We start from the raw sequence: 25,500 nt of genomic DNA on the forward strand, positions 1-25,500 counted from the left end.
GTGTTATTATTAAAGGGATATTAAGTGTATTGTTATAGTGCAGGCATATATGTTTCTTAAATCAAAAGAAGCAGGAATTAAGGAAAAATGCAGAAATGATTACTGATACCTCCCCTGTTTTAAAATTGCTCCACTCCAAAGTTTAGAGTTTCTGTGCCCAGCGCTTCACTGCAGCACCGAGGTGAAGGGAAGTTTTACCGCCTCTGAGTTCCGACGAGCTGCTGTGCTGTGACCGGGGGAGAGAGGCGTGTTCACGGCAGGAATGCAGCGCTCAGGTGGAGAGAGAGAGAGAAAGAGAGGGAGGGAAAGGGAGAGAGAGGGAGACACCCGGACACAACAGCAGCACCAGCACCGTGGACAAGTGGGACACCGCCGGTGGCCCTCCGCGCTCTTGCTTCGTCGTTTCTGCTGCTCTGTGTGCGCACTTTTGCTCCGGCTGGACTGAGAGGAAGGTCAGAAATAAAAGAGAAGAAGCTGCCACTGGCGCTACCTGCTGCTACGACATTGAACTCAGCCGCGCAGGACAGAAGTGAAAAATCACCTGCCGGGAGGCAAAAGTAAATGCTTAAACACTTCTAGGACTAAATTTGACATGTTTCTCGTGTGAAAAATGTTCTATGTGGCTGATGGTTTATGAGAAACACATAAAAAAGAAAAAGAATCTTCATGTCAAGAAAAAAAATGACTTTTTTGCACCTGAGTGTCCAGCAGAAGTGGGGCTTTTTTTCAGACTTTATTTGTAACTGATGTCATGTGTTTTGGGAAGTGGAACACAGCTGTTTGGATGGACAAGCGCTGCAGCTGAGAGAGAGAGAGAGAGAGAGAGAGAGGCAACAATTCATTTAAAGCGTCCCTTAAAAATAGCGAAGAAAAGAACGAAGAAGCCTCCAGCAGACAGAGATATGGACGGTAGTGCTGGGTCTGAAATCCGTGTGTCGGCAGATTGGATGCACAGTGCGTCTGAGCCGTGGCAATTTACACCATGAGAGAGAATCCAAACTGTACCTGAGTCCACTCCACTAGGATCTACGATGTCCTCGGTCCAGACGAGGTAAGACAAAGTGCTGTAAACGATCTCTGATCAAGTTTTGTGTGAACTGAATTACTGTGAATTCTAACTAGAATCCTGCTTTGATGGAAGGTGACAGATTCCAGAGACGCCATGCGGTGCCTGTCTGTACTCTGATTGAGTTGCATTTGAAGGAAGAGAAAAATGCGCTGGCTTTAAATATTTACCTTGTTATTTTTCTTGCACGGAGCTGCAAAGCCTCCAACATTTCTTGCACTGCACTGAAGGATGGGAGGTGATAAATTCCAGGGACAGCTGAGTCCCTCCCTCCCGTTTTAAGGTGTTTGTCTTGTGGTGTGATCCATTCCAAGAAGTTCAAGGAAAATTTGTGGTGTGCAGCATCTTTTCTTTGTTGTTTTGGTACATATTTGAAAACAAAAAAAAACACATTTTTTTTTTTTGGATGCCTTGTGTTATGCTTTATTTGACATGTGCATTGAAGAAGCTTGACTTGAAGCAGCTTAGTTGATCCTGGGGCAGAAGTTATATCCAGTCTGCTACTATAGGCTACTTCCTACCAGAGGGTGAGGTAATCCTCCCGCCATAACTGTGATATTACAACTCCTGACTCCACATTCCACACGCCCTGATACTCTACCTTTATCTCCTAAATGTCACTGCCTATAAATACCCTGCTAATATTTTATCTAATCCACCCTGCAACAGAGAACACAAACACAGAGGACTGCAAAGGGACTGAATCTTTGCAGCAGCTTCTCCCATATCTGTCTTTCAAATGGACCTGGTGTGGTGCATTTCATGTACTGTATCAGGAGGCTAGCTGTCAGATGGACTGCTGTCAGCTAGACTGGAGTGCAGCAAGAGAGAAAATTGGCTCAGGGCACATTTTCTGTGTCTCTGATGACTCTTTAGAGGAATGTTTGTTTGGGAAGGAGCTGTCAGACTCATGAACAGATTTAATCTGCTTACCATGGAACACTGAGCATATAGCTTCAAAACGAGGACACTAATTTGGTGTAACATGCAGTGATGTCACTCTCTCCCGAGGAGAGGAATTTCAATCCTTTTCTATCCTGTGGGATTTTAACTTTAAGCACTAGATAAAGAAAAAAATGTATTTTTTTTAAACTGGCTCTTTGTAATTGATGGATTATCCTTGATGTATGATAAAAGATAGAAAGTTATCCAAGCTTCAGTTTTCTTCTAATAAAAAATGACCTTAATTTGACAGAGACAAAGCTGAGGCATAAGATTTTGCGCCTTATTTTTTTTGCAGATACACACAGGCATGTTCTTGAATGGCATCAAGATACATAGAACATATTTGGTCCATAATACAGATAGAAACTAGTTTTTGATAAGTCTCCCTTTAACCTGAAATTCAAGTTTCTGAAATGACGGTGCAGTGTTGATTCTGGCTCAAAATGAAAGCAACTCATCAAGAAATGTAAAAAATCTCTGCAAGTTTTACAGTATAATTGGCTGTAAACACTATCACACCTGAAATGCTTTGACACTCGCAGAGGAGCAGGTCATAGACACAAATCAGTGCTGTAGGCACAACAGTAAAACCACTGACAGGTAGAGGAAATAACATTGATTATCTTGTTAAAATGGCACCTGTCAAATGATGGGATACAGACAACAAGTGAACTGCCCGTGCTTGAAATGCTGGAAGCAGAAAAAAAAATGGGTGTAAGGATCCCAGAGACTTCGACAATGGCTAAATTAGAAACTCAGAGTAACAGCAAGAGTGTGAGTCTTGCGGAGGGTTCCCAGTGTACCGCAGTTACTGGCTTCAAACAGTCAGACTCAGTGATGGGTGTCAAAGCTGGCTGTGATAGAAAGATTTCAGAACAAAACGTGCATTGCCGCCTGCTGTGTACGGAACAAACACCAGCCTCCAGGAGCAAAATGAGCTAGAAGCACCAACAACTGCAGTTTCTCTAATGGCCACTTGAGGCTGGCTCAAAAAGTGAGTCAGTCCCCATAGACTGCCGTGTTAACATGCCAAACCTAGTAGCATTAAAAAGCATGTTTACAGCTGGAGCAGGATAACAGTTTTATCCTCTATGGATAGATTCCCCCTTCTCCAATTTTTCAAACTCACCTGTTTGCATATTTATGAGGCTTAACGTTGGAGTGTGGCTGTTTGAATTTACAGGACAGTTCTAGCCGTTCAGTGTCTGCTAGGCCTCGCCTCGCATCTACTAATTCTAATCACTGAACCTATTCCAACTTATTGCAAAGAGAGGCTTTATCTGCAGTGAATTTAAGGACCTGTTGTTCCTGATACTACGGGACATCTTCAGAGTTATTGTGGAGTCCATGCCTTAATAGGTCAGAGCTGTTTTGGTGGGAGACCTACATGAGAGAGCAGATGGTTTTAATGTTGTGGCTGATTGGAGTAATGTTTCTCATTGTTGCCGCTAGCAATAAAATACTGTGCCACAATTTGCCAGTTATGTACGTAAATTATCCAGAGTCTTAATTTTAAACTCTTGCATTGGATGTTTCAAATTAGAGTGCTCCCTGGGAGTTGTAATTAGGAATACATCAGTCAAAATGTCAGATTCTGTTTCTGATACGTCAACTCGACCTGCTGATACAGATCATTTTTAAAGATAAAACGCCCCATGGCACAAAAGTGGAAGGAAGGAGACTGTATTATTTTAACTGTATTATATTTATACAACATTTTCCTTAAATTTAAGGACAATATTATGCAGATACTGATGAGGCATATTGAATTCTTTAGAAGTAAAAAAAAAAGTAGGTAAAATTTTATTTATATAGCACCTTTAAAGATAAATGTCACAAAGTGCTTCACAACAAAAAGGCTAAAACATTAAAACAAAAAGTTACACAAAAGCACATTTAAAGAGATGAGTTTTTGAAAGAGTCTGGAAAGTCTACAGACTTCAAGCACAGAAGGAGAGAGTTAAAGAGTCTGGGGGCCACTATTGCAAAAGTTCTGTCTCCTTTAGTTTTCAGCCTTGCATGCTGCACAGCACATCCTGTGCCTGATCACATGACTTCAGGGACCTGCTGTGGATGTATGGATGTAAAAGTTCTCTGATGTGTGCTGGTGCTTGTCCATGCAGAGCTCTGAAAGTCAAAAACTGGCATCTTAAAGTAGATTCTGAAGTTGATGGGGAGCCAGGGTAACTGAATTTGCAACCCTGTGAAGTAAACACTTAGAAGACTCAGTCAGAAGCCTCGCAGCCTGCAGACGCTCCAGCGAGGTTTTGTTAAGACAAGTGAACACAGGCATCATCATACCGGAAACTTTCCTTTTTAGTGATGATTCAACTTGGATATTTTTGTGTCCATCCAAGATGTGAAGTATTTCAGCTGTCAGACACGTCTCTTTGTCTGTGCAGATAATAAACATTTTTCCCCTGAACCCTGGGCCGCTCAAACAACTTCTCCTTTAAAACTTTATGCACTACACAAATTTTCTTAGTTTTACTTGACGAGTACACCGTTGTTTTTAGATACACATTACCCAAATGTCCCACGTCAAGAATAAAGGACTTGGGGCAAAATGCAGATTACTTACTCAATGAGGGCAGAATACCACGGTGAACCTGAGGTGCTTTCTTAAGTTGCACCTCGAACCACAACAATTTCATGTCCAGTCTTTCCATTCTCACCTACGCCTTTATTGGTCAATGTCCCGAAAAGAGCCTGTGTGAAAACTAAAATGAAACACTCTGGTCTAACATGGATTGTAGAGTCTCTGGTGATATTTCAGCCACAGATTAGTAAATACAGTTTTTTTTCACTGTTGTCACCTCGGGTGGGCAGGAATTGTTCCTCCTTCGGTACAAACAGTAGACAGGAACGATCACTGACTTTAAGCAAGGAACTAAAATGCCGTTATTGCCCCAGCAACAACCTTTTGTAAAATACTGCTCTCTATTTGCTTGAGTGTCTGGATCCCGGTTAAAGTTTTTTTTTTTAAGAAAAACTCATAAACTCCTAGAATGTAAAAGTAACACTCCCACAAGTCAGAGTAAAAGAAATCTAACAAATGGTACACGGTGAAATCCACTTTGAAAACGTTTGAACCCTTCCCTGTTCTGCCACCACATTATATTCTCACTTATACATTTTCCTTGGAACCAGGAGGTCCTGACTGGCTTATCTGCACTGACCCATGGTCTCTGTCAGAGCAAAAGATGAAGTCAGGCAGTCATGTCACTGAGTTTCAAGGTTCGGGCAGATAAGACTTTACTGCTCTGTGTATCTTTCTGAACTTAAGCTTTTACTTTACTCTCTGATAGCCTTGTGTCCAAGGAGGAAATGTCATGTTTTTAACTTTCATGCATTCCTTTGTCTCCTAGCATGATAAAACCTTGTGAAAGAATGTCCATATGAAACCTGATGGCTGCATCGGCTTTGTGCCAAGGAACACCTACTGTAAACTGGTAGCGATTGAAATCTTGGGTTTCTGCCATTGGATCATGAATGTTTTTGATCTATAGTTAAAAATCTGACACTTCACTCCCAACTCTGAGGATACATTTGTGCATTCAAGAAAGCTATTTTTATTTAGTGTTTACATATTTTTTTCTTTAAGACAGGCTTCACTATTGATGTGGTAGAAGACATTTTGAAATTCCCATTAAAATGTAGTGGGTTTAGCCCATTTGTCATCACGTCTGTTTGTTTTTCTTGTTTTTTTTTTAATCACATTATCAGTTGCGTGCATCTCACCACATTATTCATGTTGTGAGACCATGACTGTCGGTGACCTGAAAGTCTCTGCTTGAGTCAAAGTGGCTGTGAAAAGATAATCTCATAATCCCCGAGGTATGATGGCGCACCAAGTTTGCTCTGCCTGTTGTGGAAGGAGCAAAGTGAAGTCAAGTGAAGGAAAGCAAGCAAAACAAAAGGAAAGGCACTGTAGTTGAGTAAGAGGCTGAGTCTAGACATTTTGGCAGCGTCTGTCTATTATTATTTTTCAATTAACCACAATCGCCTCTCAGTGTTTTCCACAAACAAACAATAGCGTTGGATTTATTTTCTCTGAGATGTTTTACTACTTCTTTAAGAGAAGCAGCTGCTGAGCCACAAAGACTTTTGACTCGTCTTCAGAGAGGCTCATTTTGTTACTGCGTGCCGCCTGAGGCCACTGAGAAGATGATTGTTGCTGCCTTTTTCATAGTCAGCACAGAGCCAGGGATCCGAGTGGACAACAGGCTTCAGAATGAACATCTGGTTGTTTCATTTCATTCAAATGTGTGCTCCACATAAGCATCAGACCCTCCACCAGTCATTCTTGGGTCACTAAATCTCAGGGTGGGTCTGAGGTCAAGTCTTGCCTCTGGTTGGAAGACGTGTCGCTTTCTCCCACTTGGTGGGTGTGCAGATATTTTGTAGGTCACCATACAGAAACTCTTACACCAAGATCCCACACAAAGAATTTAAAGGATCTTGTATTCAGGCGTCTCCAGTGTTGACGTGACTCACAGCTTCCAGGAGGTCAGAGGACACATTCTCACCTGCAGCGCAATCAAGCCAGTGCAGCATAATGTGGTCCAGGTAAATGCATGATAGCTGTGTGGAACTGTTGTTTATTTGTGCAGGGTGGGAATGTGAGAGCTACCTGTCTGTTAGGGTGTGTTTAAGGGAACGTTCGTGAGTTCAGTCTCATTACAATATACATGTAAGGGTGGAGAGAGTACAGAGAATTTTTTCCTCTCTTAAGACCCGGTGAGGTTAGGTGCATGTTAGGTACCTGTCTGAATATGGGTTGGTTGCTGAGTCAGAGTCACGTATGAACCAGAGGCAACCTTTCTGAGTCATCATAAGGGGCTGATACAGATCAGTTTTTCTCAGCCTTAAATAAAAATGAAAGATCTGTATCCTACTGATGGCATATACAGTACATATAATATACTATATAATATTCCAGATCTACATCCGAATGAAGCTGGTGATGGAAAAGTTTGTGGCAAGTCCTGTATGTGATTTATCTGTATTGTGGTAGGAGGTGTTGCTCCATAGCCAGTGTTAAAAAGGTTGACAGAGAGATTATGTAAGACTGAGTTCTTTGTAAGAGGTGTTGCTTTGCATGGCCAATAAACATACACTCAAAAGCATAGTTTGTAATCACAGACTGTATACAAAAGATGGCGATGATGGCAACATCATCTGTTGCCCAGCAACCACCTACCACAAGCTAAAATGGCCCATTTGTAGCACTTATGCACCTGTAACACGTTAGAAAAGCATTCATTTCAATTTCATGACAGTAACATCTCATTTATATTCACAAAACTTCAGTTCACTTCAAACTTCAAATCACACACCAAACACAAACAATCTTGTGGTCCCATTCAATATTTTCATGTACAAGCCTATAATAAACAAAAAGGAAGGGTATTCTTATGGCTGTGGCTACCTAGTGATTGACAGGTTGCTACAGCAAGCAATGAGCCACTCCTCATTCATCACATCTTGTTTCAAAACACCAATATGGCAACAGCCAAATGCTCAGCTTGAGGCTTCACAAGGGGACTTTATAAACCAATGGGTAAAGTCATAGTGATTACCATTTTTTTATATACAGTCTGTGGTTGTGATAAAGCAACTAATCAGCAGTATTCATTTGAAAGGCAAATGTTGTGGTATTTTTGGTAAATAAATGCTCAGATATGTAATTGATTACTGAAATGTTTGTCTTTTTAAGCTACTAGTGGCAGCTATGTTAAACTTTCACCAAAAATAGCCAGCAATCTGACAAGTAAATGAGTTGTAAAGTAAAATAGAAAAAACTAAACTCTTTTATGTCGTATATTGTGTATTATTATATTGTATTAATTTTTGTGTAGGAAAATATAGTATAAAATTTCTTCTATTTCCCAGAGGCCTTCAAAAGCCATTATCCACTAAAATGATGTAAAGCAGAGAATGATCCCATCTGAGAACCAACCAGAGAAAAACCCATTACTCATTAATTAAATATGCTGTGGAGTGGTGCAGAATTCGTACCCGTAACTCAGTCATACGGGTAACTGGAGAACAGAGGTTCAAGCATAACCAAGTCCTGCAGAATAATTCAACAAAATGAATTATATATTGTGTTTAGCTGTAGCCTGGTTCTGTCTCTAACCTGGTTCATTAGCTTACAATTTTTACATGAAAACATAGCTGCTTGATCATTTTAGCCGTATCCTATGTGTTATTTGTTTGATAATTGACTTTGTCGGGTGGGCCCAGTACTTTTTATTCCTTTTCTCAAGTCAAGAGAATCACTAATGTCAGTCAAAATAAACAACTAGTCTCTCGTTGATTAAAGCCATTTCCCTCCCCCTGCCCTGGAGCCATTCACTAATGTGCTGCTATGGTCTTAATGTGAGCAGGAGGAGGCGGGCTGACTCCTGCTCACCTCTGTATGGGCCCCTGTAGTGAGGGGGCCACCGAGTCAGTGACCAGAGCTGCTGTCTTTTCATGTTCAACAAGAGAAGCCAAAGAGCAAGTAAAACTTGAGAAATGACTCCATTTTGTGGATTACCTTAGTCCTCTACATTCGCATAATTTTTGTTTTTGTGAAATTGACACCATACTCATGCACATTGCTTATCTCTGGAAAATCTTTTTTTTTTTTTAAATGATAAAAAGCATGTCTCTAAACAAATTTTTAAAGCAAGAAGTGCTAGAAGGGCATTTGGTAGAGCCCATACCCCACCCACCCCAAATTTTATGTGTGCCAATACTACACTGCAATAGATGCCACCCAGTGTCGTCATACTCGATCATTTGCTAAATCACACAAACTAGAAATGAATGTTTGAAATGAATGGGTTTTAAAAACTGTAAAATATGATTTTGTCAGCCTGACAATGGTGAAGAATACTTTTACAAAATCCTGGATCCAGATCATGATTTGGATCACCACCAAAATGTAAACAATTGTTCCTTGTGCCACCACCAACAAGTCCAGGAATTTTAATGGAAATCCGGTCATAAATTTCCGAGTTATCCTGCTAACAGACAAAGAGACTGACAAACACCTATTGGTGGGCATGCATACATTTATTGAGCAAATCTGTTTAAACAGACTCTAAAGTGTGAATGGTTGTATGTCTTTGTGTGTTAGCCTTCTGATGAACTGGCAGCCTGTTCAGTGTGTACCGTGCCTCTTGCCCTATTACAGCTAGGATGGGTCCAGCCTCCTTGTAACCCTGAACTGGATTGGCAGTTAAAAAATGTGAAGGCTGGATCACAGCCAACCATCTAGCAAACTTTTTTTTTGTCTATATATTTTCTATAATTCAGCAGCCATTAGTTTGCATGTAATATGATACATTTTGAAAATTAATCATCACACGTTTTAAACTTTGCTTTTTTTCTTTAAACTTTTTAAAGCATAGTTCAAATGCAACTGTAACATAACTATGTTACTGTGCAAGTATAAATGAACAAGATTAGTGCAGGATCAAAGTGGATTACATGCTTCAAACAAGTCTTTAATTGTCTGCTAATTGATTTATTATAGGAAAAACACACCCAGTATTCATAATTTATGACCAGCTTAGAGACCTGCTGGGCAAAAACATCTGTCTGACCCTGGACACCCCACAGCACAGAGAACTGTTTCTGTTTCAAATACTCAGATAACTGCATGTAGCCCATGCAGCGCTCCACTTGATGTTATGTGCGGCGAATCCCTCCTGTTCTACCAGAGTAAAACCATAAAAAAAGTACAGTCACTTCTTTGTATTTTCATGCTGACATTTTTTAGATATAGGACAGAGATTATTATATACAATGGGGAAAATAAGTATTTGATACACTGCAGATTTTGCAAGTTGTCCTACCTACAAAGAACGGAGAGGTCTGTAACTTTTATTGCAGGTAAACTTCAACTGTGAGAGACAGAATCTGAAAAAAAAAATCCAAAAAAATCACACTGTATGATTTTTAAATAATTAATTAGCATTTTATTGCATGAAATAAGTATTTGATCACCTACCAACCAGCAAGAATTCTGGCTCTCACAGACCTGTTAGTTTTTCTTTAGGAAGCCCTCCTATTCTGCACTGTTTTCCTGTATTAATTGCACCTGTTTGAACTTGTTACCTGTGTAAAAGACACCTGTCCAAACACTCAGTCAAGCACACTCAAACCTCTCTAATTATTTAAAAATCATGTGATTTTTCTGGATCTCTTTTCTCAAATTCTGTCTCACAGTTGAAGTGTACCTACAATAAAAATTACAGACCTCTTCATTCTTTGTAGGTGAGACAACTTGCAAAATCGGCAGTGTATCAAATACTTAGTTTCCCCACTGTATACTGTGCAGAAGCTTTTACCCAACCCTCATTTATTTATATTTTGCTAGTTAAATGGGAAATAGGTGCAGCAATTTATTGAAGCAAGTGCAAACCTACAAAAAAAATACAGTATATGAGGCAAAAACAGAGTTTGTACAATTCTGATGAGCTTTTGAGGACTTGTTCTTTTCTTTGGATGTTGGCTGCCTTTTGTTCTGTTCTCTGTCAAGATGATCCCACACGGCTTCAATAATGCTGAAATCCGGGCTTTGGGGAGGCCAGTCCATGACTAATAATATTTTAAGCCTGCTACTTCTTCTTTTGTCTTCAGTTTTCTTAAGGACACACTGCCAGATATGTTTCTGGCTAATAGCTCTTTGGGAATCACATTGTTGTTGCAAAAATGATATTTTTTTATGCCTGTCAAATTGTGTTATTTTTGGTATTTTTCATGGACACAACTAAAAAAATTCTGAACAAATTGTGGTTTTGCAACAAGCTGTGAATAATAAAACGGCAAAATATAGAACTGAAATTTGGTTCTTTGCTAAGTTGTCTGTTATGTGTAGACACAATTACCAGTTCATTCCTTGGGTTAGGTGCCTTTAGCACCTAACCCAAGTTCATGCTTAGTATGTCTTTGCGTTTACACTCACTCACACACACACACACACACACACACACACACACACACACACACACACACACACACACACACACACACACACACACACACACATGTTACACAAAGAACGAAAGAGCTTATTAGTTAATGTTAGCTAACTATCTACAATCAATACATGCTCATTAGTTTCAAGGCCACTGGCAAAAATCTATCTTATTATTTTTTTGATCAACAAACCAGTTATAAAAAACTGGCCACTGAAGAAAGCCTTGTTTTTCCCTCCATGTGGGTGTTTCTGTAATAATGGGATGTGTCATGTAAAAACTCTGAATAATATGTATTTAAAATTGGTGAAAATGTATGATTTGATGTTAAAGTGGCAAAACTTGCAAACCTGGCTCCTAAGCCACTGAGACAGTGTGTGTGAGACTGAGAAGGTCTCTTCCATTAATCATGATTTATGTTCTCCTTGCCTCTTTCGGTCACTGCGACCTTCTTTGTTCCTCTGATAAGAATTCCCCCATGTAAGGCCAGGACAGGAGCTGAGGGCTCTGAAGGGAAGGGCTGCTCAGCCAAGTGTGAGGGAGATGTAGTGAGATGTGTATCATTTAATTGGACAGGGCAAACTACTGACCTGGGACTGAGCCAAAAGCCAGCTCCAAAAGCTTTGGACCAGCTCAGAGTTTATGATCAGAGGAGAGATAAAAGAGACAAAAGAGGCTGAGAGAGTCAGATGAGAGACAGGGTGGGAACTGATGTAGGCTGAAATGAGACATGGGAGTAGAGGGAGTAAAGAAATGGAGCATATTGGGTTGCTGTTAACGAATGCAATCTGTGTGGCATAGTTTTCATCAGCTTGTCTTAATGAAAATAAAATGTTCTTTTACAAAACACTTAAATGTATGACACACTGCAAATGTCCGCAAAGCAGTGTCAGGAAGCAATCAAAGAGTGGGGCTTTTCCAAGAATCACCAGGACTTCTCAGAAAAAGCACTCATCCTTTGATGAGTCAGAGGTGGAAAAAGATGAAGAATTAATGTATCATTGTTGTTTTTGCCTGGAGGCAAGGAAGGAGACGAGGCAGTTTATAGGAAAAAAGACAGTCAACATGATGCTCAATAGAGGCTTTATGTGGTAGCATCTCAAAGGTGCCTCACAATGTTGGCAGTAGTTACCTAGAATTGCTTTTGACTTAAAAATATACCAATTTATTGGATGGTAAAGCTATCCGTGTCTCTAATTTTTAGATCTATGAGATCGGTATCCTTTACTAAATGTAAGTCTGATCAAACTTTGCACATTTGGTGGCTGCAGGTGAGGGCGTCATTTCACAATAAAATATTGTCCTTAAATTTAAGGACAATATTATGCAGATACTGATGAGGCATGTTGAATTCTTTAGAGTGTACAAAATCATTACTGAAACCCTCAGAAGCTTATTTTAATCTGTACTGGAATTCTCAAAGTCTTGATAAGGAGTCCTAGGTTTGAATATTATGTTTAGTTTAAACAATACATTGCATATTTTAACAAAACACTCCCTAATGAAATCCAATTCACTCCTTTTTTCACATTCAAAGTCATTGTTACTCTTGTCAAGTTCATGCTAAAGTTCAAGATTTGATTCTTAGAAAGTCCTAAAAGGACATTAAACGGATTAGAACATGTCAGCTTCATTTACTTGATGTAGAAAACTGGATCTGCTGTTGAAGGCTGGGTGCTAGGGTTGAATAATCCAGAAAGGTACATGACTTTGAGTTGGTACTGTTTTGTCAAACAGTGGACTTTCATTCTTGAGCAGGTAAAGCTCATAATCTGAACGACAAAATCAGTCGTTGGTTCCAAAAGGGCCCATAGAAGCGTTTCCAAAATGAATGCCCCTGCATGTGGCTTCACGTGTCATGGCAGCATGTAATGTGGCTGTAGATCAGGAGGTAGAACAGGTCACGTACTACTTGAAAGGTTCTTGGTTTAATCCCTGGCTGCTCTAGTCTGCATGCCAAAGTATCCTTGGGCAAAATTCTAAAGTGCTTGTGTGAAAGAGGGATGTTGCATAAAGTGTTTTGAGTGCTCAAGCACAGTAGAAAAGCACTACATACAAACCAGTCTATTTATTAAACCTGTAATGCCATTTGGTCCCCCATAGACTTTTCAGAAATCTGAGAAAATCCATGTTTACGGATTTCTTCAGAATTGGCCAGAGAAAACTAAACACGTTTTTCACGCGCCCTTTCATGTATGACCACTAGAGGTCGCTTAATTGTAAAATTTGGGTATTGGTCGAAAATATACCTTCACAAACGAGATCATTATTTAAAGGAGGTCAGGCTCAAAAACACAAAATGTTTTAACTGTAGAGGAATTGAAACAAAACAAAAAAAAAAAACTAAGGAACACACCGTGTACTCAGAAATGCCAATCAGTCCACAATAAAGTTCCATTATTTCAATGAACCATTTGATTTGAAAATGAGATGTACAGGTTCTGTAACAACGGATTTTAAATCTATTAGCCTGCTAAGTTTATGCATAAAAACTATTGGCACCATGTAACTAAAAACAAAGAAATCTACAACCCAGATACAGCCATAAAAACCATGAAAGCTGTAAAAGTTGGTCAGAGCTGCTGTGATGTCATTGGTTTGTAGACTTGCTTGAAATTGAAGCTTCAATGTCAGCTTGAAAATAATCGCCATCTTTTTTGAAATTCCAGTGAACTTGGTTAGTAAGGTACATACACAAAGATGTGTACTAATTATTACAAGTAAAATAAATAAATAAATATACTACATTTTATTCACAAAACGTGGAGCAGCCTGTTAGTACAGTTACATCAAATGAACCGTGTTATTTGTCAGGTTTTTGTATTAACAGTACTAACACCACAGGCATGCCAGAAGGTCAACTATGAAGCCTAGCAGAAAGCTAGCAGTACAAATTTGTCACTTGAAGCAACATGCCCATAATATCGCAATGTGTGGACGACTTCTTTTTTAAATTATTGTTGTGTCATAAAGTTAGGCAGGTTTAACAGGAGAGTTTATGGGGATTGTTCTACTTTAAAGCCATATTTTGGGGCAAAGTCAGTAAACCCAAACTATGAAATTTAACTGATAATTCTGTACATGCCGTTTTTATGTTCTGGTGGATGCTGATAGTAATGTTCACTTACGGAGATGGTAATGACTTTCCACTTTCTAGAAGTGATAAAACTTGCCAACTTTAGAAACACTTACCTTTATATACAGTACCAGGGTGGTACTGTATATTCAATCAAACAAGGTATCTGAAAATGTCCAGTTGAGCCCTGTTAGTATCTGATATGTTGACAAATTGATCAGCAGACTAATTGACAACAAAATGAATTAAGACTAAAACTGAATTTACAGTAAGCTGATGCCAGAAGAAAATGATTCCAAATGAGCTGTGGCTGGAATTGTCAGAGAAAGGAAAAGGTTTCATGTAAACGCCACAGGTGATGCCCGCTTTTCTAGAATCCTTTTATGTAAAAGGTCAGCAGCTGAATGGGAGGTGACGAGAGGGGAGTGGTGGTACAGCGAAGTCGCTCCCTCTCAGGATCTGTGGGAGTTAATATGACACTGTAGGGGTGAGTTGGGGAACTTGGGCGGGGGGGAATTAATGATACTTACTGAATGGGGGGGCATTCCTGACTTTGGCTGCTGCCCACAGGGGTTCACAGTAGCATGGCAGCTCATTTGTGTATATTATCACTGACCTAAAGACCTCTTCTGTTTGAAGTGTCAGCCGCGGTTTTTCTTTCTCTATCCTCTTTTGTCCTCCCTTTCTCCTGCTCAAACACGTCTGCAACAACATGTACATCTTTACTTCTTCGCTTGTGCATTCATGGGTATGTGATGTGTGAAACCGCAAAGGGTGATGTCACCAAGCAACTGACGGGGTTTGTTTCTCTCTTTGTCTCTAGGAAGCTGACTCTTTGCCAGGCCCTGACCTTTGTCCTCCTGCTGGTCGTTCCCGTCTGCCTGTCCTCCCTGCAGAGTGTAAGTACGACCCACCCACATCAGCACAAGTCACTGCACGGCCTGAATAGCTCGTCAGCCAAGGCTCCTTTTTAAATGATGTAATCGTGTACAGTGGAAGCTTCTCAAGCACAACTTAACCAAACTGAAGCTGCAACTAACCATTATTTTCATTGTATCACTTTTACAGTATAATGTGGTCTGCCTATTTACACAGTCAGCAGACAGACACATTGCAACATTACCTTTCAGTCAAATCATATTTTTGTCCACCTTATAATTTTAAGTAAATGTTCTCTTTCTTTCCTAAGATACATACAACTAATAAAAATCTCTCACTCTCTAGCTGACAAATGTTCTGGTGTTAATTACTGCATAAAAAAAGCCAGATGTAGCCATTAATTAATGTACAACATCATCGTTGTACATTAATTTTTGGACTCTGAGCATTGGCTTTTTGGCCACCACCATGTTAGTTTTTTGGAGACAGAAGTGACCATATTTGGATGACAGGATGGAGGGCTAACTAATTAGCTACATGTAGTAAGCTACATCCAGAAACTGTATAAAATACTAGAATTTTACACAGCAAAACTGTACCTCACAGCAGGAAGTATCTACAATTTGTCAAAAAATTCTTAATGCTCCAAAAGGCACCAATAACACAAACACAGTGAAGTCAAATAGCAGAGGTGAGTCCTAGCAAACACTTAACAATTATAGCTGCCTGGTTTGGCACACCGGTCATTAAAAGTTGCTCCACCCTAACGTCAGTATTCAGATGGCTGTTAAAAAAATAAATAAGAAATTCACCCACTTTCCCATAGAGATGTTATGGAGGCATTTTCTTGCACCAGGCCATAAACATGCTTTTTGATGTTGTTGAAGCCTGTGGGGACCGACTTGCTTTTGGAGGCATCCTCAAGTGACCACTGCAGTTTTCAGCAGTTCGACATTGACTTCATTAATCAGCCCCAGAGGGTACAGCTTGATGGTAATGGGACACATGAATCAAGAATGAAGAGATTGATCAGTAAATCAATGATCAACAAGTGTGCTGTAAAAACCCAACCAGTCAGTTAAGAGTCTAAAAAGCAAAACGAAATAAAGGCACAATTGTTGATTTAATTTTTTTTTTCTGTGAGTTGTTACTGAATCAGCCGCTGATTTTTTTTTGGTTACATTTAAAATATCTTTGATCTTAGATGTAAACACCAAAAATATTCCTCTCATAGTGGTCCATAAATGGTATTCCCATAGATTCTAAAGAATTCACAGAAAGTCAGATCACCTATGTGTTAGGTTGTGCAAATACAGTTAATAGCAGGGAAGACAGTGTTTCAACAAATGGCACCAGGCTTTATTTACACATGGAACCTAGTAGTCCTAACCTGCCAGCGCCCAAGGCCATTTCCCAAAGCCTTCCCACTTTATCCTGCCTTTATGCCTTCTTTTTCTTACATTTGACAGAGTTAAATATTGTGATTAAGGTAATTTGTGAGGAAGAAAAATCCCTACTCTCCAGTTCCAAAGAGGAAAATCCAGCTCATTTAGATAATAAACCAATGACAGCCCATAGACTAGTCACAGTGAGCGTGCTGATTGGATTATTTTTGCAGGGTGTTTGCCTTCAGGTGGTATTTTGTCTTGGAAATAGTAGCACTCCTATGATTCAGCATCCTCGTGGTCTCTGTCCTGGTCTGTTTGTTGCTGCTACATCACCTTTCCTCATCTGACCGCAGCGCCCATCTTTCATCGCTATTTGTCTTGATGTCAAGCAGACAACCACCCAACCTTCCCCCAGCTGCTTCTGACACATCAAACACAGGAATGTGGTGGACTCATTCTTCATTTTCTGTTTTTGGGGAAAAACAAGCTGCGCCATACTTAAACAAAACTAGTAACACATTATTTTCAGTACTTGTGTTGGATTTGTTTACATTACTGAAACATCTTTCACACTCAGTCATTGCTGCAGCTGTGCTGGCTGCGTTTCTGGTGGCCACTGAAAGAAACAGCAAAAACTGACCCAGTGGAACATAAAATAGACAACACAAACTTGGAGCTGGTGTAACCCTGTCACATGCTCCGTGTATTTCCTCTCGGACTTGGAGAACAACATTTACAGATGTTATTGCCTCACTTTTATATGGTTGTGCTGGTGGTGAGTTTTTTGTTTTCATGGGGAACTTTAGTTCATGGTCACAAAGAAAAAAACATTTTAATTATTGTGTAAGCGCTTACTGCAGCGCCCCCTTTTGTGTGGATACCAGTATCTACAGGTTGTTTACATGTCTTTGCAACTAAAACAGAGTTCCACAGATATTGTAGCCCTCAGAATTATTAAAAACCTTTATTGTACAAAATGTGAAATCAGATGTTTATGATTGGTACTGTTGTTTAGTGATTAAATAAAAAAAATAAAAAAACTGTATTCACCACCTCAAATAATTATTAATATTTTGGGATGAAAGGGACACAAACATGAATACTGTAAATGCAAATTTTGAATTACACCCTGGTCTACAATAATCAAGTGATGCATGTGCTGACATCCATCTATATCCACTTCATTCAAGCAAAAAAAAAAAAATTTAAATATTTACCTCACACCTAAACTTCAGAAAAGGTCAAGGACTCCCAAAACTACATGTTAAGTTTAGTATACGGAGACAAGGATTGGGATTTGCGTCCCGAGCACAGACAATCATTTTTTTAGCTAGAGAGCTATGCAGATGCCAACGCATAACATAAATCACTTTTAAGGTACTTGTTCAGGTTACAAAAAGGTCATGGCTTGGGTTTCTCTTTCACGGTGTTCAAGACATTTCATTCATTTTCTTGGTTACAGGGCAAAGGCTTCTCTTAATATAAAGCAGTGCACTAAAGTATTTGCAGCCACAGGAACTTTATATCTATTCAGTTGACAATGCAGAAAATGCATAAATACAGTATTTTATGTTTGGTCCTAATTTGTAGTCAGGACTGTTTTACACAACTTGAACACATATTAGAAAACTGATAGCTCTATTTTAAGAATATCTGATCAGTGAAATGAATTTCACTTTGATCGGGCCTCAAACTAAAGGGATTAATGATTTTCTGCAGCATTGCTCGCTTGCCTTATTTGCAGCCCCAGTGTTGCTTTTTGAAGTTATATTTTTATATGCTTTATAGATCTGATAATGTGCTTGACTGCAGAAGGCAAATGTTCAGTTGATTGATTTTTGTGAGGAGGGAGAGTCAAGTGACACATCAAACCCCTCCCACCACCACCACCACCCCCCTTTACGTGAGCGTTTATAGATCCTGGAGTAGACAGCTTGGATCATGTTACCTGACTGAGGTTTGAGGCTTTGTCAAGCCAGCTAACACAAAGGAAGCCTGGTTTGTAGCATACCCCTCAGTTCTCCTATTTTTGTCTATAGGGTTAAACCATTTTCCATTCATGTTTGTCAGCCCCAGGCAGATTCTACTGACAGATGAGAAGTAGGATCTCAGTCAGACAGCGTTACAATCTGTGTACCTGCATGCTGGAGTGCAGAGCAGAGAGACCCAGACTCTTTATCTTCACTCTGTGTCTCTCTTTCTGTTTGCAATTTGCTTTGTGCAAAGAAGACTTTTTTTTTTCTTCTCTTTTTTTTTTTGTGTGAATGGGGGAGGAGAGATGGGTACATTGTAAAGGTCATAGGTCAATTTAGTTAATTTAGAAAGCCAGTCCAGCTCATTTCCAACTGTTATCAGCGTTAATTTGGCTGGTGCTAACGCTAATGAGGGTGACCTCAGGTGACCCTGCCATAGAAAATGATGGAGAGTCATAGCACAGGTTGCTCTCAGCTTTGTGTGTGACTTTGTGTGTGGGTGGGTGTGTATCTAAGTCACTTAGTCTAAGAGCCTCAGCTTTTTTCCACACAAACCACATGTAAATGCCAGAAGTTAAAAGGACATTTGATTTGTTTTGAAGTTTTGATTGTGGGAGTTTTAGCCTGTTGATTTATGGATACCAAAGGCCATTTAATGTTGAGCTCAGGGGATTCAGAAGCCTTTTAATAACAGTTTCATAAATGATAAATTTTGTCTTTTGTAATGTGGCTGTCACACTTTGAAAAACAGGATTTATGTAACCCTGAGGTGAACCATTCATCATGATGTTCTATTTATATGTAAAATAATGTATTTAACATTCTACCCATGGTGAAATGATGCAAATCAACTATCTTTAATGATGGATACACTTAAAAAGTGATAATTTAAGTTGTTTATGGACTCCTACAGTATGCCATATGTTAGAAGGTAACATCATTACAGGACTTCAGATGGTGAAATATGTTGCGGAGAGTGATGGTGAAATCAGTTTAAAAACAAAACAATGCAGGAATGTTTATATCCTTAGGGTGCACCTAGTTTTAATGTTGTTCATTTTGAAGGATTACATTGTTTTCAGCTTGTCACCACTTTTATGTGACAAGATAATTTATAAATTGATGCTTGAACATTTTACAGTTTACAGTTCAAAAGTTGCCTGTGCTTGTTGCAACTGGCATGTCGATTATAACTCAGGCTGTAGTTGAGTTTGTTTTTTTTTAATTGTTGCATTTAGTTACACAACTGAAACAGCTAGGAAACAATGTCAGTATTCTTTCAAACAAACATTAGAGCCAGTATTTTGTTTTAGTTTGTGATTTTTCTGTTTAGCAACGCTGACTCTGTTTGCCAGATGAGTTTCTCCCTGGTACGTAATAAAAACAACAACAGCAAAAATAGAGTTTATAGAATTCTAACAAGCTTAAAAATCAGTGTTTACTGTGAACACCTTTATTTTTCAAAAAAAAAAATCATGCACTATCTTAGATAGCTTTATTTTAATTTTGTAAACTAGTCTTCAGGAATAGTTCTCCTGGCTTCCTGAAGGACGTTCCAATGTTGTTCTCTGGATGTTGGCTGCCTTTTGTTTCAGTTTTTGTCAAATTGATCCCACACTGCTTCATAGAGGTCCGGGCTCTGGGGAGGCCAATCCATGACTGATAGTGTTCCATTGTGTGTTCTTACCAGGTATGCATGACAGTGTGTCTACTAATGTATGTCTGTGTGTGTGTGTGTGTGTGTGTGTGTGTGTGTGTGTGTGTGTGTGTGTGTGTGTGTGTGTGTGTGTGTGTGTGTGTGTGTGTGTGTGTGTTACAAAGACTGATTTATTTTTCACTGAAAATCCATCTTCGGTCATTGTTTTCTTTTCATCATGGAAACATTCAAACGTTCTTCATGAATGCACTGGCTCATTTTGTTCTTACCACCACGCGTACATTAGTAAATACGAATCATTCTGAACCAACGGGGCTTGTGCAATCCAAGTACAATCTCCATACTCTCTGCATACTCCCATGCCCTCATTTCTCTCTGTAAGGAAACGTGTTTACCTCCCGGTGATGCAGAGAAAACGGTACATTGTAAGTGAGAAGCCTGCACCTCTAACACAGGAAAGCAGGTGAAAGTCTGACTTCTGAAACTGTGTGCAAGTAAGTAATGACATCCAGCAGTGATGTCATTTTTAATGATCAATAAGATCATTTAGGTTAAGATGAGATAAGAAATACTGGAATATGTTTAAGTTTAATGGTTAAAACATACATCTTTACATTTAATATTTTATTTTCTCTACATGCAATATAATTAATGGAATAACTTTGCTAGCTAAACTTGCTGGTAGCATTAGCACTCCACCTTTTGGTCCAAATATGGCTTCAAGAAAAAAAGAAGAAAAAAAAGTACAGCCATAGCCACAGATGGTTGTGTCTGTGGAAAAACCTTTAATCCCTCCACCTGTAAAGCACGCCGAACCTTTGTCAGTCACAGTTTCAAAACAGTATAAAAGCAAAATACAATGAGTCTGCTTGTCTTTACTACCAAACCAGAGTAAAAGTGGTAGAAAATGACAATTATTTCCCCCAGATTTTATCACAGTGGCCAGCACACAGTGAAGGGGCCAACAGGGAGGAAGAAGAGAAGGACCTTCAGTTTGTAAAAATCACCTTATTCCTCACATTCCCTGCTATTTGCGCTTGGTCCAACTATTAAAGTAAAGCCCAAATCATTAAATTATTGTAATATATTGTAGATATGCATCAGTTTAAATAAATTCAATCAACTTTCCGTTGTGTACTTTGTGAATTTAAGCAATATTTGGATGCACAGCACAGGTTTGTAATGACCATCTCTGCTTTTCATGAGTTCAAGTTCTTGTTTGTTAGTTGCTCTCTAAACTTTGACTCCAGCCATTCTTGATAGCAAGTCTTTTGTTGAATGTGTGTGAAGAGTTAAGTGTGTGTGCACACGCCAGCTTCTGAATGAGAAACTGGTGGGAACGCTGCCAGTTTCAGTCCTCCTCCAGGGCAAAAACTGTGGAATGTGTTTGAGGAGCACCTTTGAGATTTCTCTAATCAGTTTTATTGTTTCGTTCTGATGACCCTGATCCACCAGGCTCACAAGGTTGTCTGTACTTCTTGTTATGTCTGCTCCTTAAATAGGTTTATCTGGCTGTTGGATTTTCCCTCTCATAAATGATATCTTATCGTTCTCTGCTTTCTCGCTTACACACAACACACAGGAGTTGCTGACAGTGGCCAGTTGCCACCTAACAGCTTTGAACATGCAGGACATGACTGCAGAGTGATGCTGCAGAGTGATTGCAGAACAGGGCACAGCAACAACAGCGCGGGGAGTCATGTTGTTTCTGCAGTTTCGCTGTGCTCAGTGTCTCAGCAAAAACTCAACTATGCATGACTCAAGAGTGACAGTTTTTTCAAACAAAGACAGTCTGAAGAGAAGAAACGCAGTAACACGTGGATCTGGTTGATTACGGCTCGTCACACAAGAGTACAAATGGGACAGAAAACTCCTCATGACTAGGAAAAAATCAGTGTTTGCACTGATTTTTTTTTTCCCATTTGGCAACCAAATGTGACAACTGGTTGCACAGAGGTTAAGGGTGCAAGGGAATTGCATAGGTTACCTGGTGGGAGGTAACCTGTCTCCAAACACTTGCAATCTGACTACAATCACTCCAATCAGAATTCAGCCAGATTGCCAGTGCCTTGTAATCAATTTGAGTCAGTCTGCGCTGATGAGCCTAAGTCATCTGTGACATGTCTAATTGCAATAGGTGACTTCAATTTTGCTGTCAGCTTTGTAGTAATACTTATATAAGCTACTAAACATTATCTTTTCTGAGGATTTGTGCAGATATGTGGACATGTGAAAAAATTTGGTGTTACATCATTAACTGGCAATTATACAGGTAACGTTAAAGAGTAACCCAGAAATAATACAGTGGGTAACAAATTACTTTCTACAAAAAGTGCACAAAAGTACATAAGTAAAGTAATTCATACTTAAACAATTTAAAGAGTATTATATATTATGTTACTTTTTTGAATGACCCCAACACTGTTCTTTAGTAGTCAGTTACACATAACATAACATAACATAACATAACGTAACGTAACGTAACGTAACGTAACGTAACATAACATAACATCATAAATGAATATTTGATTGCTTAAATAAAGACAACTGTTTTTGTCATATAGATTTTTGTAAATGTGATATTTAAAAGTGCTTTGAGATATTATCCAATGAAATATCTTGTTTGCATAAATGCCAAGTAGACAAAATGTAGTAATATAAATTCTTACATGTCTAAATTCAACAGTCTGAAAGAAACATGTTAAGAAAAAAAAAAAAGCACAAAAAAACTCTAATAGGCTGAGGCATACATATTGAATGTTTTTGTCTGTAGTGTGTGCCTCATACCTTTATTCTTATTAATTATTTTAAGATACTGTGACTTTTTAAAAAATCTCTAGTTATAATGATACATTTGTGCAACATGTGTTACCATGATACTGGCATCTGTTACTTTGAAAACAGATTCTTGTGAACTAAATGACTTAAGGATATTTTTTAGAGACCTCATACAGCACAGAGACTCCATCTACATCTGATCAAAGTGTAAGATTCTTAGGTACAGTATATTTCATGTGTGTTTACCTGAATTGACAGATCTGTTTTCCATTAGATTCACCTTCTTCTTTTATGTTAGTTTTTAAGTTGTGGTTGTAATTCTCTCTCTGGTTTTTTAATGTAATTTATTTCAGCCCTCCTGGATTTCTGTGTGGGGTCCTACCAGTGAAGATTCATCGGTGCATTCAGCTCGTGAACGGCGGCAGCTGCACTTCAGAAATGAGTGGGCAACATGGAGCGGCTGGTCTGTGTGCTCACGCAGCTGCGGGGGCGGAGCCTCTGTGCGGTCGCGCACCTGCATCACAAGGTTAACACAAGAGAAAATATGGAAGGTCTTTCAAAAGTCATGCAGATACATTTCCCACAGACTTCAGAATTTAAAAAACATTTCATTTGAAGATCTCAGTATGTTTTCAGAGAAACCTTCAGAGATTTGAAGAAATAAGTTTAAAATAGTTTCATATAATTTAAATGTGTAAGCGGTTTCTTTAATTCAATTCAATTCAATTTAATTTATATAGTGCCAAATCACAACAAACAGTTACCTCAATGTGCTTTATACTATAAGGTAAAGACTCTAGAATAATTACACAGAAAACCCAACAGTAAAAACGACCCCCTATGAGCAGCACTTGGTGACAGTGGGAAGGAAAAACTCCCTTTTAACAGGAAGAAACCTCCAGCAGAACCAGGCTCAGGGAGGGGCAGTCATCTGCCACGACTGGTTGGGGCTGAGGGGAGAGAGACAGGACAAAAGACATGCTGTGGAAGAGAGACAGAGATTAATAATAACAAATGAGTAAATGCAGAGTGGGGTATGAACAGAGCAAAAAGAGGTAAATGTAAAAGAAACACTCAGTGAATGGTAGGAGCCCCCAGCAGCCTAGGCCTAAGGGACTGTTCAGGGTCACCTGATCCGGCCCTAACTATAAGCTTGATCAAAAGTTTAAGACTAATCTTAAAAAAGAGAGGGTGGAAACAGATTTAAATTAGAGTTTTACAAATATCATATTTCACCAAATATATGTTGTGTTGAAATACTAATTTGTGTTACAGTAAGCTTCTTCTTGTCCTTTATTCCTTGAACTGAAGGTTTAAGTGTTTAAGAGACTGACAGTTTAACACAGAATATTTTAAATATACGGGCTGTATGAGTCAAAGAAACAAATGAATCAAAGAAGGAAATCTGCCAATTGAAACTTTAAGCATTCTAAAATAAACTTCAGGGTGTTAGGCTATTGGTGTTTCTAATGGCCAGCAGTGGGTGACTCCCCTGGTTATATAGAAGTTTATGGGAAAATGATGCTCAACCTCACCCCCCTTGAGTTATGACCCCAGGAAACACTTTTCTGATGGAGTTTATGATGTCAGGCTTCATCTCAGTCTAGCTTATAGTGACTGCAGCATAATGTTCATGTTGTAAATTATGATCTACAAATATGTCAATGAAGCAAAATCCAATTTTAATGAATTTCAGTTTATCCCAAACAAATATTTAATTCATTTATAGAGTTTGCAGCAGTCTGCACACTGCACAGTTTCTGATTGAAAATGAAAAGTCTCTCCTGCTGTGTTACCTGACCTAATCCAATCAATCTCCTTTTTTCTGTGTCCCAGGAACCCAGTGGGTGGACCGTGTGCAGGAGATCCCAGACAATACAAGATCTGCAACACCAAGGTCATTTCAGCACAAAGGCTTTCAGTCTCTACTAAAAAACAAATATTAATGTAAACACTGTAGAACAATGGCTGATGTTTGCTCTGCACGTTGGTCACAAAATGTTCAGTACAGGTGGAACAGTCAGTGACTTTAAGGGTGTGATCTGGAATTTCACCGACATATTAACCCATGTCTGCGCTGCAGCACTCTTTCTGGGTTTGGAAGTTTATACCTGCCACTGTTTGTTTCATGATAAAGCAATAATATGTATGTGTATGCAGTGTGTTCATTGTAAATGTCAAAATGTGGTGATAAAATCAGGCAGAAAGTTCCCTTCAAGGTGAATCCTTTTTTTTTCTTGACATTTGTTATAACATATCGTACGGTATGTTTGTAACAAAGGTTAACCCTGTAGGAAATCAGTATGTTGCTCACACAATGACAAATCTTTGTGGTGTGTGTCTGTGTTTGTGCAGGAGTGTCCCCCAGGCTCCGAGGATTTCCGAGAGATGCAGTGTGCTGCCTTTAATGACAGGCCGCTGGTGGCTGGAAACTCCTTCAGATGGACCACCTTTCATGGAGGTCAGTCAGATAATTCACCCTCTTGCAACTTAAGGCTTCTTTAGAGAGGTGAGGTTTAGACCACTGTGGCGTAGATGCACTATAAAAACTTTATTATGGATAATTCTATACTTTCAAATCAGTTCTTGTCAAATACAGTTCAATATGGCCTAAAATAACTGCACCATTGACTGCAATCAGCTCTAATAGTGGGAGCTCTCTCATTGATGGGAATTTTTCAAAGCAAAAATCCCACTTTATGTTGTTGTACAAGAAAAAAAGTAACTAGTCCCACACACTTTGTGATAGAAACACCAGATGAA

At 39.1% G+C, this 25,500-nt stretch overlaps 1 protein-coding gene across 1 annotated transcript in view; it reads left to right on the forward strand.

Annotated features, from left to right (window-relative positions):
* The first annotated feature begins 329 nt into the window (after window positions 1–329).
* The window catches only part of adamtsl5 (ADAMTS like 5), a 45,174-nt gene continuing 20,003 nt past the window's right edge, over window positions 330–25,500 (forward strand). The window contains exons 1-5 of the mRNA XM_030720314.1: window positions 330–1,051; window positions 14,886–14,961; window positions 23,091–23,263; window positions 24,574–24,634; window positions 25,093–25,198. Of these exons, the coding sequence (XP_030576174.1) occupies window positions 1,032–1,051; window positions 14,886–14,961; window positions 23,091–23,263; window positions 24,574–24,634; window positions 25,093–25,198 (436 nt within the window). The 5' untranslated portion in view covers window positions 330–1,031. The remainder of the gene's footprint in view (window positions 1,052–14,885; window positions 14,962–23,090; window positions 23,264–24,573; window positions 24,635–25,092; window positions 25,199–25,500) is intronic.

This window comes from Archocentrus centrarchus, chromosome 3, assembly GCF_007364275.1.
Source record: "Archocentrus centrarchus isolate MPI-CPG fArcCen1 chromosome 3, fArcCen1, whole genome shotgun sequence".
Lineage (NCBI taxonomy): Eukaryota > Metazoa > Chordata > Actinopteri > Cichliformes > Cichlidae > Archocentrus > Archocentrus centrarchus.